At 44.4% G+C, this 12,324-nt stretch overlaps 1 protein-coding gene across 5 annotated transcripts in view; it reads right to left on the minus strand.

The window, feature by feature from the left end:
- Positions 1-403: 403 nt before the first annotated feature.
- LOC147891380 (zinc ion binding protein) overlaps positions 404-12,324 on the minus strand; it is a 120,775-nt gene continuing 108,854 nt past the window's right edge. For 4 of the 5 annotated variants that reach the window (XM_087389512.1, XM_087389510.1, XM_087389511.1 and 1 more), the window contains 3 exons: positions 2,928-3,058; positions 2,697-2,829; positions 404-2,561 (listed from right to left, as the gene is read on the minus strand). In XM_087389512.1, the coding sequence (XP_087245638.1) occupies positions 2,480-2,561; positions 2,697-2,829; positions 2,928-3,058 (346 nt within the window). In that variant the 3' untranslated portion in view covers positions 404-2,479. The remainder of the gene's footprint in view (positions 2,562-2,696; positions 2,830-2,927; positions 3,059-12,324) is intronic. The other variant, XR_015542596.1, reaches the window with a different exon arrangement.

The following is a 12,324-nucleotide window of genomic DNA, read 5'->3' on the forward strand; positions in this document are numbered from 1 at the left end:
ATATCATAGAAAATAGAAATAAGTGAGAGCCGCTAGGCTATCACTTGATACTCAAACTCTTATCAAACATAAAAAAAACAATACCAATGCCAAATTAAAAATATCAATTTTCGGCGTCACAGTATGTATTTGCCTCCAAGATAACAACACGAACTTTTCCGTAGAAAAATTTAAAATTCCTCTTTGAAAACCTTCAAACATATTGTAGGCATATACAGCAAGATGTTGATTGGCTAAACCCTAATGTACACAATAGCAATCGAAGACCGAGCAACCATAGTACGTGCAAACTAAGTTCAAGTTAGACTCAATAACAACAATATATTATATTACACAAGAACCTAACCATATAACAACAAACCATACTACACCAAAATTGAATAATTCAAACAAAATAGCACTTGCTACAAGACATTGGCCTTCAAGGCCAGGAGAGTTGAGTTGTGAGACAACAACATGCTCACTCCAAAATCTCACACACTATCTTATGAACTAGACTACTCCCAAAATCCCCACCAATTCTTTAAAAAAGAGGTGATTCTATGGATTGAAGACTACCCCACCACAACAATGGATGCCATCTGCAGCTGTGATCTTGATCATCCTTCCTTGAAGCCAGGAGACATGTGAACCTTTCAAAGTGCCATATAAAAGACAGCTCAACAAACCGGTGAAAAGCTACCACATGAGCAATAAAATCCTTGATCATTTTGATCCTTCATTCCTCCGGCCCTTGCCCCTTCAAGTTGTAGGTGACCTTCACATAAACTTCAATACAACAGGAGGTAAGGGCTTATGATTACCCAACCATGAAAAAAACTAGCTTGAACTTAAAACTTGGGAAGTCTACATATCCCTTCAAGACAATCAAGGGAATTGAAATATGATAACTTGACAAAATTCGTGACCATTTCTACTACAGATAATACTAATAAGAAACTTTACAGCTAACAAAAGGCTACTGACGCAAACAAATTCCTCTAAAAACTTGATAACAAAATCAGCCTTACAATAGGATAGCAGGATTGTACAGTGAATCAGTCTCTCTCCTCCGTATTTACAGTATCAAACCTTGTAACTTCATCCTCATGAATGGCAACAAACTCACCTATCTCTATTTGTGTCAATGTACCTAGTCTTCATGTTCTTTAGTTTTCTGCAATTTTGGTTCTAAAAGCATTGATGTTCTTGGTTGTGCCTCTTGCAGGCACCCACAATTCAGTTTGCTGGACTTAACCTTCAGACTCTTCACCTGCTTGCATAATATCATCTCCATGACCTTCCATCATACTATGTTGCCAATCCCCTCTTCCAAAAGAATAGGGATCTTTCCTTCCAAATCGACATCTATGCTCAACGTAAGGATTTTTAACGTATTTGCATATTCTACTGTAAAGTTTAATGCATATTCCAAGAAATTTCCTTCCAAATCAACATCTATGCTCAACCTAGGGATTTTTAATGTATTTGCATATTCTACTGGCAAGCTTAATACATCCTCCTAAACTTTGAATCCAGTTTTGGCTAAGTGATCAACTGCATAGTTCAAGTGTGTGCCCAAGCTACTACCGTCAACCATCTTGATTTCAAACAATTCATGCTTTACCCCACGATCTTCAAGCTCTTCATCTTCGTTATGAAAAGAATCTCTTCGATTACCCATAATTCTCCCAATCTTCTTCAAATCAAGATGATGATAATAGCTACCACCAACATCTCTTCCCAAAATACCACATACGGGTAAGCATTTGCAGCCCACTTCCAAGGTTATGAAAACTCTCATTTATGAGTGCTATTTCATCACAATCAAATCTGTTTTTAAGCTCAACCTGTTCTTAAGGCATACTCTTAAACAGCTGTAATTTTGCCCTAACTCTTGCAAGAAAATGTGATGAAAATTACCCATGAGAGAAGCAACATGCCTATATTATAAGCATCTTGTAGTGTTTGCCAAGCTTGAGATAAGCATTATCGCCATGCTAGATGGTCCCCATATCAACGGGCATCCAATAAGGAGGATCGTGCCATAGTTAGGCATTCCATTACTATGCAGCGGTAACCTTATGATGATGATTTGGTTGGTCTCCCTTGCAGTGTCTTCTATACATTAGTAACACGACATATCTTATGTTCAGGGAGTTGTATCAGTGAAATGGTAACTTTATCTGCTCTAAAATGTCCAAAGATTTTCTTATCCATTGAGAGTTCACTTGTGAGTTTCCAACATTTTTTTATATTAAAGAGAGATTCATTAACGAACAAAAAAGGAAATCTAGGGCTTGGAAATTCCTATGCTTTCCCTTTTGCGCAAGATACTCCTAGAAAATGAAATGCTCTTTCAACGTTTTGCTGGAGACCCAACCGAACATATGGCAATCCTAAAAGCCTGCTTCATTGGACTGCAGACCTGGACTGCAGACCACATCTTGAATAGAAAAAAATTTATCTACATGCAGATCTGGTAAGTCTTCCCTTCCTTCTATATCTCCATTGTTGACGTGGACTTCAAGGCGATAGGATGAGAGCAGTAAGGGCAATTCCCAAAGAGGACATCGAATGACCTGTAAAACAAGGACAAAAGAATAGCAAGGATATTGGAACAGACCTGGATGAAGAGAATGAAATGAGGAACACAAGGAAGTCAATATATGCCGCAAATCTAATCAGTAATTCAAAGGCAAGAATATGTTTCATACTGCCGAGTTGTTGTAATTGATCGTAGCCACTCAACTAGGCAGTTGCTATGAAAGGGCCTTCCACAATTGCCATTATCACATGTTCTGTCTGGGATAATTCCTTCTTTCCCAAATTTGCTGTTCATGGGGTCATCTGGCATTAAACATATAAGAAAACAGTCTGCATATGGTACTTAGAAAGGGACAGTCTGTTGACAAATTAGATCAGAATTAGTTCAGTTTACAACATACCATCTGACAGACGGAAAGCGTAACAAATTCCACAGGCAACACTGATATCTTCATGTGTAGTATCCTGGTGTGATGGAAACACCATTTGCAAAACCTCCATGAGGTTATCTGTCAAATATCTGTCCATTTTCCTGCATCCAGAGGAACTGTACTTCAGATGCAACTGTGTCCCCTGTGTCATCTCTTCCTTTTTCGGCGGAAACATAATACACGTACCATGGACACCCAATTACCAATAAGCTAAAAATTCATCGTTAATATGGGCATCAAAAGGAGGTCATGATGCAGCACAGGATCCCTCAGTTCATGTGGGAAGCATGAGAAGATGCAGACGATTTTTGTACTTTGGCAACTCTATTCTTCATAACTCAAGTCCCAAAATTATAAGACATCCCATAGTGGACTTGAAAGTAGGAACATTTTGTCATTGCACAAGTAACGAACATGTTCAGAGCAAGAACAAAACCTAGTACATAAGAACAACATTTTTCTAACAGTGGTAACCAGTTTAAAGCAATTATGTTGATCTACTTGCCAATCCATAGCATAGAAGAAATTTCAGAGAACCAGCAGGACTATTTGTCTGGAGTATGCCTGACCTTCATCATCAGAGCACTTAATGATCAAGAATGCCCCCACTTGATGTCTAAGCCTAGGAGAAGATTTGTAAAAATCCGACCACCAAAACATAGCATTTATGTGATCCATTACCATTAGCAAGTAAGAAATACTCCATAAGGTCATCATTGAGCACCTCTGTTATGCAATCTTTTGAAGACCCCATCCAAAGGAGCGCAAGCCAACTTGACCATTGGTAAGTTCCAGCCCTCAGGAATAGTTGCCTCATTACTTCTGTGGAAAATTAATCACTACACAAAGGTTCAAACCATGATCAGAACAAGGTGAACAGTATTGCAAACCTGCCAGCACCTTAGTTATTTATGGTTTAAACAAGGTGAACAATCCTGCCAGCACCTTAGTTATTTGTGGTTTGTGAACATCTCTGTTATGGTTCAATATCAGTGTCATGAATCAACTGACACTACCTTGATGCATCATCACCACAGCTTCATCCGTCACCTGAATTGGCGGCTGCCTTCCTATGGGAGCTAATGATGGTAAGTCCAAGAAAAGAAACTGGCTGTCAACCAAACCTGTTTCTGGGAAGCCCAGCTCACTGCCTAGGGTCTCTCCGAAACAGGGGCTAACAGCCAGGGTGGCGGTCTGTACATCCAGCGAATACCACTCGCAGAAAGTGTGTAAAAGATCCTGCAAGCCAAGCCTTGCAGAGACGCTCCCACCTTTCGATGGTCACACGTGAACCTGGAGTACCGCACTCCCAGATGGCGCACTACGTGAAAATGATGTCTTGCCAAAAGGCAGCTGAGGTAGCCACCAGAGGAACCTGCTGGCCTCCAAGGTCAAGACTTTTGCCTCAACTCCAACCACCAAGGTCTCTTACTCGACCATTGCAGCCCTCCCCTTATGCGAAGATGCTTATGAAGCGGAGGATCATCTCCCTGTGGAGGTACAAAATCAACCTGTGGCTGAATCGGGGCATATAATAGTGGCTGTAGCATCTGAACTACCCATTGAAAAATCTGAAGTGCAAGACAGAAAGGCATGGTGCTCTTCCACAAAGTTGGCTGTAACATCTCCCCCATCATGTGAATGAGGAGCTGATGCATCTGACACAGCCATACCTGAATCCCTTTTCTTTTCTTTAGCTATGCGCTTCTTGCATAGCTAAAGAAATGCCCTTCTTTCTAGGCTTATCTGCATCACCCTTAGCCTTATAAGAGGGCTGTCCTGAATCAGCTTTACGCTGATGTGCAGGCTGATTGGCATGTTGCTTTTGCTGCCCTTTTCCCTTGGGCTTAAACTTAGAAAGAATGGCATGCTTGCTAGCCCGTGTTGCCATATTTCTTCGTGTCTGCTCTTCCTGCAACCGAAGTCCTACCAACTCGTGAAAAGAGAGACGATTGCTGCCCCTCCTCAATGAGAAATTCAGCGAGGTGTGGAAACCAAGATAGGACTCGGGAAGAGAATTCAGAGTGGTGGTAATCATCTCTAAATCTGGAATGACTTCATCAATATTCAGCAATTGCTCCCTCAAATCCCGAAGCTTTGTGAGGTGAGTATTCATGGAATCTCCCTCATCCATATGCGCATGAGAAAGCTCTCTCTTCCGGAAGGAAACTCTGGCATCATTTCTTGCTGCGAACATACTCTCTAATATCTCCCAAGCTGCCTTTGAGGTCTTGCATGACCGAATGGAATAATGAACCTCTTGACAGAAAGAGAAATCACTGATAGAGATTGTGTATCCCTAGAATCCCATCTTTTCTACTCTACAGTGGGAGCCACTGGAGCAGCAGCTCCAATTACTTGTGTTGCATTTTGACCTCTACCCCTGCCTCCAGCTATAGGAGTGACAAGTGTAGCCACAGAATCTGGCCTTGCTTCATCTCCATTGACATAATCCCAAAGATGTCTGCCAACCAAGATGTTGTGAACCATAAAACTCCACAAGGAGTAGTTGGTGCCATCCAACTTATCCTCCTATGTGAGGACTCCAAACACCTCATTGGGGTTGTTCTCAGCCATTTTTGCCAGATAAACTCAAAAATACATCAAACTGAACAAGTAAAATCCCTTTCTGGGATGCAAAATGCACAAGTAAAATCTACCAAAGAAAATCTGCACACAATTACAAATACTGTCACAACCTATCAAAGGCTCGAAATGCACCACAATGCTCTGCTGATTGCCCAAAAATCTGCAAATAAAATCTGCAAAAATTGGCAAAAGTCTGTCACCACCTATCAAAGGCTCGAAATGCACCACAATGCTCTGCTAATTGCCCAAAAATCTGCAAAAAATGGCAAGAGTCTGCAAATTGACTCACACTGAGTCCAGAACTGCTTGCAAATCTGCCAAATGGTCTTTCAACTACCAAATTACATTTAAATGCCAAAAGCCCCAATTTCTTCAGGGAAATTGCATCCAAAAGAGGGCAAATTAACCGAAAGCCCCAATTATGCAATAATTTGCATAATTTGCAGTGCAAAACCAAAAGCCCCAAATTTTGGGGTGAAATTGAATTGAAATTGGGGCAAATCCATGAAAAGCCCCAAATTTTGCAAAATACCCAATTCACAAAATGTGCTCAAATCTGCCAAAAAATCTGCCTAGCCAAACAATGGATCCTTGCAAAATGTACCTGCAAAGAATCACTTGCAAGAGAACCTTAATGCACATGAAAGTTAAACAGGACTGCAGCACTGAGCTGCAGATCTGGCCGTACAGCTGTATGGCGACTGTACGGTATCTTGTACGACAACTTCCTTGGTACGGCCTAGTACGAAGTGCACATACGGCAGACAACCTGGTATGAACACTTGGCAGAGCAGATACAGAACGTACGACAAAGCAGGTATGGATTGGCGCAAGAGTACCGTATGACATGTACTAGCGGCTGGTCAACCGTACGATGTACAGACACCTACTGTACGGGCAGGTAGCGTCTGTTGTACGTATAAAGCTGTCTATTGTATGGGCAACATCAGCAAGGCAAGATGTACGGACGCACACAGAGTGTACGAATATGACGACCTGTACGGGTGAATGGCACGTGAGCTGCTGTACGGACGTAGGTGGTGCCGTACGGACAAGTCTGCAGTACAGCTTGTACAGAAATGGGCTTGGCTTCACCTGCTTTGATACCAAATGTGAGAACAGGAGAGCAAGAGTGAGCAAGAGAGTGAACTGAACGTAGGTCACTCAATAGTGAACTGAAATGAAGTGAAGTACAAAAGAGAGATGAGGTGTTTTGTCTAAGTGACAAAACCCTATCTAATCACTAACCATAGTTAGGGATTAGACTGTGGTTAGGGGAAAAAACCTCTATGAGGGAAAAGTGCCCCTAACCCACTTATTACATTACATTGGCCACTGCCTAGAATATAATAATAATTCTAACAAGGACGTCACCATCTTTCTTAATAGGGAGGTGAGCCTGTAGTAACTGGATTACAACAAGGAAACTCAGCAAATATGTCTTACACGGATGGAGATTGGGATATGGAGGGGCAGTCCTCTCAGGATGAGCAAGAAGAGCAATCTATGCATGAAGGAGCCTCTCAAAATGACCAAAATGTTGAGGCACAGCAAGCTGTAAAGCCTTTTGGTTGAGTGGCTCTTAGTCTAAGTGATCAAAGGAGGCTGAGGATGCACATGATGATGATGCTTTGTTTAAGGCACAGCTGATGCGTGCAATGGGAACACTTTCCCCGTAAGGGGGACCTCTGAAAGATCTGTGTGAATGCTACCACTTCCCCCCCGTACGTGGGGTGTTCCTAAGAAGCCCTCGCTACAAGAGGAGCTTCCAGGGCTCTGCGCCAGGGGTGAGGTCGCACACAACCAACTTGTCCAAGAGGGCTCTGCTCTGCATCTCCAGAGCTATGATGCCCAACCCTCCCAATGCCTGCGGCATGATCACCGTCTGCCAAGTGACTTGAGCTTTGGTATTCCTCGTGCCGTCCGATCCTGCCCAAAGGAAATTCCGAACCAAACATCGGAGCTGTTCAATGCACCCTCTGTGAAAACACCAGCAGGAGGCAATGTACTAGGCCGTGGCAAGAAGGACCTGGTTTGCCACTAAGGCACAACCCGCTAGGGAGAGTTTGGCCGAGCTTCAGTAGTAGAGAAGCTTGCACTCTCGAGGACCGGGGCAATCTGTGGCTCCGCTGTAATATCAATACCCACCTGGCATCCGAGGTATCTCACTATGTCGCCCCACGGAATCTAGCGAAAGCCAAAGGCACTCCCCCACTCTCGAATCTCCTGTGTCTCCTCAGAGCCTGTGAAGAAACCAATGGATTTTGTCCAGTTGATCCGTGCACCTGAGGCCTCACAGCAAATAGTTAGGGCTCCCCTTACTCTCTCCAAGCTCATTGTTGTGCCTCTACGTACAAGGCTATGTCATTTGCAAACTCTGAGTCTAGCAGCTCCTCCTCCTGTCTAATTGGGATCCTCAACCCTGTGAGGCCCACCACCTGCGATCTCCAAGTAGTAGCCCAATGCCTCCGCCACAACAAGGAAAAGGAAGGGAGCTAAGGGACAGCCCTGACGGACCGAGCGAGAGAGAGGAATCCGTCATGTCTCCTCTGGCCAAATGAGAAACGAAGGCTGCTAGGCTTCGTTTCTTTTCTTTTTCCCCACCTGGGTCCACTCTCCCTCTGATGGTGTCACCCATGGGGTCTGGGACTCCTGCTGCTCTTGTCTGGAGGGGTGCCATGCTCTGGTCTACTGACTCTGCCTATCCTACGGTGCTATGGGGGGAGGAGTCCATCCCTGACCACAAGGGCAGTTTCGGGCTAGATGGCCCATCTGCCTATAACAAAGACACTGTCTTGGTAGGCTGGAGATCTCTATTCTCTGACAAAGTGCACCCCTCTCGAGGGTTTCAAGGAGGATCATCTCTGGGAGGGACTCTAGGCTCTCTACCACCAATTTGATCTAGGGTACCCCGTCATGTTCTACCACTGAAGTTGCCGAATCTGAAAGGACTCCAACACCGTGCCAAACACTCTACCAATGGAGGAAAGGATGTCTCTGTATTCCTTTGGAAGTCTCAGGAAGAGGAGCGTCACAGGGAATCAAGGAACATGGTGTGTCGTGTCCATGTCCTCCACTGTGAAGCCATGGTACCAAGGGAAAAGATACACCAGATGCGGGCCAAGGAGGATGGGGCTCTGCTCCACAAGTGTCAAGGTAGTAGTAGGATAGCTCAACTGGATGAGAAAGACATCTCTTCCGTAGATGGTGTCCTGGATGTGGTCTCCTTCTAGTGTCAAGCTCGCCTCGATCCAATCTCTCACCTGTCTCCTTGTGAAGTAAGGCCCATAACTACCTTGTCCTAAAGTGACTGGATTGCATGCTGCACCTGTTGCTTATCTGCTGGAGAAAAGATAACCTTGATGGCTGTGGGATTCGAAGGTGCTGCCATTTGAGCCCTTCTAGCCAGACAAGTGTCACCACCAAGCTTACTTTCTCCAAGGTGCAAGCCAATTTACCCGAAGCTTCTCGGGAGGAAGAAGAGGGGTGGAAAAAGGGCGAAAGAAGAAACCTTAAAAGACGGTCAAGAAGCAAGGGTGGGCAGGAAATGGCACAAGAGGAGAGAAGGGTGGGGGGAGACAAGCAGACGGGGGAGGAGAGGAGAGTACATGGGGAGGGAGTAGAGGCGAAGGGGGTAAAAGCAAGAAGGAAGCAGGGCGGGGGGCAACAGATGGAGGAGGAGCGGGGGTGGAGGTGGGAAGGAAGAAGGGCGGGGGACGGAGGGCAGCCGGGGGAGGAGCGGGGGAGGAGGAGAGACTGCAGGGGTGGAGAAGGAGGCGCGGGGGGGCATGAAGAGGCGTAAGGGGCAGAAGGAGGCGTGGGAGGCGGAAGAGGAGGTGCGGGGGGACAGAAGGAGACACGAGGGGTAGGAAGAGGCACGGGGGAGCAAAGCAGCGCGACGGGAGGAGGCGTGGGGGGGCGGGCAAGGAGCGGCGAGGGAAGTTGAGGCAGGCTGGAGGGGAGGCTAGGCAGGGAGAAGCAGCTTTGGGAGTAGGGGCAGCAGCTGCATGGCTCCCTTCAGGACGTGCATCTCATGGGAAATCTTCCTCCGGCCAGCTCTAGCTGCATAGATCTTAAGAGTATGTATCATCAGATACACATTTGTTAAAAGGATGTGTCCAAGATAGCTTTCAGGACCAACTTTGGGCTGAGCGAGTTCTTGGTTATGCCATTTGGGCTTACGAATGCTCCTACCACTTTTAACCGGATGATGGAGATTATCTTCCGAGAGCACAGATCTTTTGTGGGCACTTTTTTTGATGATATGATAGTGTACTCAAAAGATGAGGCAGAGCGTAAAAGGCATTTGGCAATAGTATTTGCAAAACTCAGCAAACACATGCTGGTCATAAATGCAAAGAAAAGTAAATCCTTTATGCCTAAGATTCACTTTCAGGGATACATTGTCTCCAAGGATGGACTGCGCATGGACCTTGCTAAGATTGAAGCAATCTACAATTGGCCATAGTTGAAAATCTTGCATCAAGTACAAAGCTTTTTGGGCTGGCTTATGCTCATACTACAGGTGGTTCATACACCACTTTGCTGAAATTGCTTCACCCCTCTATGCAACGCAGAAGAAGGGAGCATCTTTCCTATAAGCTGAAAATAAATTGCAGCATTTGAGATGCTAAAGGAAAAGCTTACTTCGGATCTAGTATTGATCCTACCAGATCTCCGAAAATCTTTTGCTGTCCAAGCATATGCATGTGGAACGAATAGCCTTGGCGAGGTCATTATGCACGATGGACAGGTAGTGGCCTATGAGAGTAGGATTTTGCAAAATGATGAAAGACATCTAGGCATTTAGAAGAAGGAATTGCTTTCTGTAATTCATGCCCTTGCTACATGGAAGCACTATTTATTCAGGGCTGATTTCACACTGCAAACAGATCATCAGTCTTTGAGATATTTCCTCACTCAGACGAAGTTATCTAAGAAGCATATGCGTTGGGCCAATTCTTATCCATATTTCACTTTCAGATAATGCATAGGGAGGGAAAGAAGAATTAGTGCCTGATGCATTGTCAAGGAAACCTCAGGTTTCCACAGTAACCATTGCCTACCACAGTAACCTGAGTTGGATGCAATGAAGGACCACTATGCTCAGGATGAGGATTTCTTTTCATCTTCTTTTCATGCTCAGACAGGTGGGCAGTCCAAAGAGGCTAATTCTACTATACTTGACTTGCTGAAATGCTATGTGTCTGAGCATAAGACACAATGGGAGCAGTATCTGCCACTAGTGGAGTTTGCTTACAACAATATTGTGCATACTTCCACTGGAAAAGTTCCATTTGAGATAGTGGAAGAAGGGAGGAAAGTCCCGCCTATCTTGCATACTAAAGATAAGATTTTTGAGGCTGATAAGTATGTTGAGAGCATGGATGTGGCAGATCAGAAGATGAAGCAAGCTCTCCAAAAGATTCACAGAAGGCAGCTTATCGTCACCGCGCAGTGAACTAGTATTTAAAGAGGTGATTGGGTTCTTTTGCATTTTGAAAAGGCAAGGCTGAAAAAGAAGAGGGGCAAGGACAGCTTGCTCAACCCAAGCTGAGTATGCCATACTATGAACCTTTTCAAATTTCAGAAAAGATCAATGATGTAACTTATAGGTTAAAGCTACCAGATCATTGAAGGACTCACAATGCTTTCCATGTGAGTCTCCTTAAGCCTGTCTAGGGGGTTGTGCTTGAGGATATGCCTTTTGAGATGCAACCAGATGTTGAGGAGCTTGTAAAAAACTACACTATTTCAGTTATAGCATATCCTTGTAACATCTAGATGCAATCGAGGTCACTTGCCATGTTTTAAGAGAGGGATATAACACGAGGGTGTGAGTTTGAGCTTGCATGTGGGCAAGACCCTGGAAAACTGATTGTGCAATGCCATGGGATGTGGGTGTGCAAAGTTTCCCCTAGGGATTAGTGCTTTGGGGATGAATTTGGGGATTGGTTCAAACAAGGAGCAAAGTATCTTTGAATTCAAGTTGGTCCATTGGTTAGGTCCTAAAAATTGCTCCACTAGAGAGGGCAATGCGGGGCAAATGAGAAGGGGATGCCACATGGCATTCCCCAAGGCTTGGATTGCTTTTGGCAATGTTCTCTATGAAGGAATACAAAGAAATTTATGTAAGGCTGGTCGGGGGAAGACGGGCGGTGCACGACGAAGGAAACCAAGGTGTTCATGTCGCATGGACAGTACGGACTTCCGTGGCTATACATATCATTTGGCAAGTGCGGGTATGGATTTTCACTGCTGTACAATCAGATTGGCACGGCTGTGTACAGAATAGTCGTACGGCGTGTACGGACTAATCAATTGTCTGCGGACAAGTACGCTTGTGTTCGAATTGCAACTAATTGTATAGATGGCTAGTTGGCTAGTAAAGTTAATGTACGTCTGACGTACAATGCTGCTTTCATTGTGTATTTTTGAGTTCTGCATCGTTGGTCTATACACTCTGTCCCCCCCCCCCCAACTCACATTGCATTTTCACTCTTGGCTATGTGTGTAAACACCGATCTCGATATGTTTTTCTCATTAAAGAAGGTTTCTCCCATTAACAAGTACGATGTCCATTTCAAATCATCAAGCAGCCCTCTTAAAAGAGAAAAAGGAAATAAAGGAAGTCTTGTAGAGGAAAGGGAATCAAGCCAATAAGAAGCAAAAACCAAGAATTTTCAAGAGGGAATTAAGAAGGAAAGGGAATCCAGCCAACAAGAAGCAAAAACCAAGGATTTTCGAAAGGATTGCATCCTTCTTTAATTTATGGCAA

Source organism: Dipteris shenzhenensis, chromosome 18 (assembly GCF_047967505.1).
Source record: "Dipteris shenzhenensis isolate YYH24624 ecotype China chromosome 18, Dip_SZ_1.0, whole genome shotgun sequence".
In the NCBI taxonomy this organism is placed as follows: domain Eukaryota; kingdom Viridiplantae; phylum Streptophyta; class Polypodiopsida; order Gleicheniales; family Dipteridaceae; genus Dipteris; species Dipteris shenzhenensis.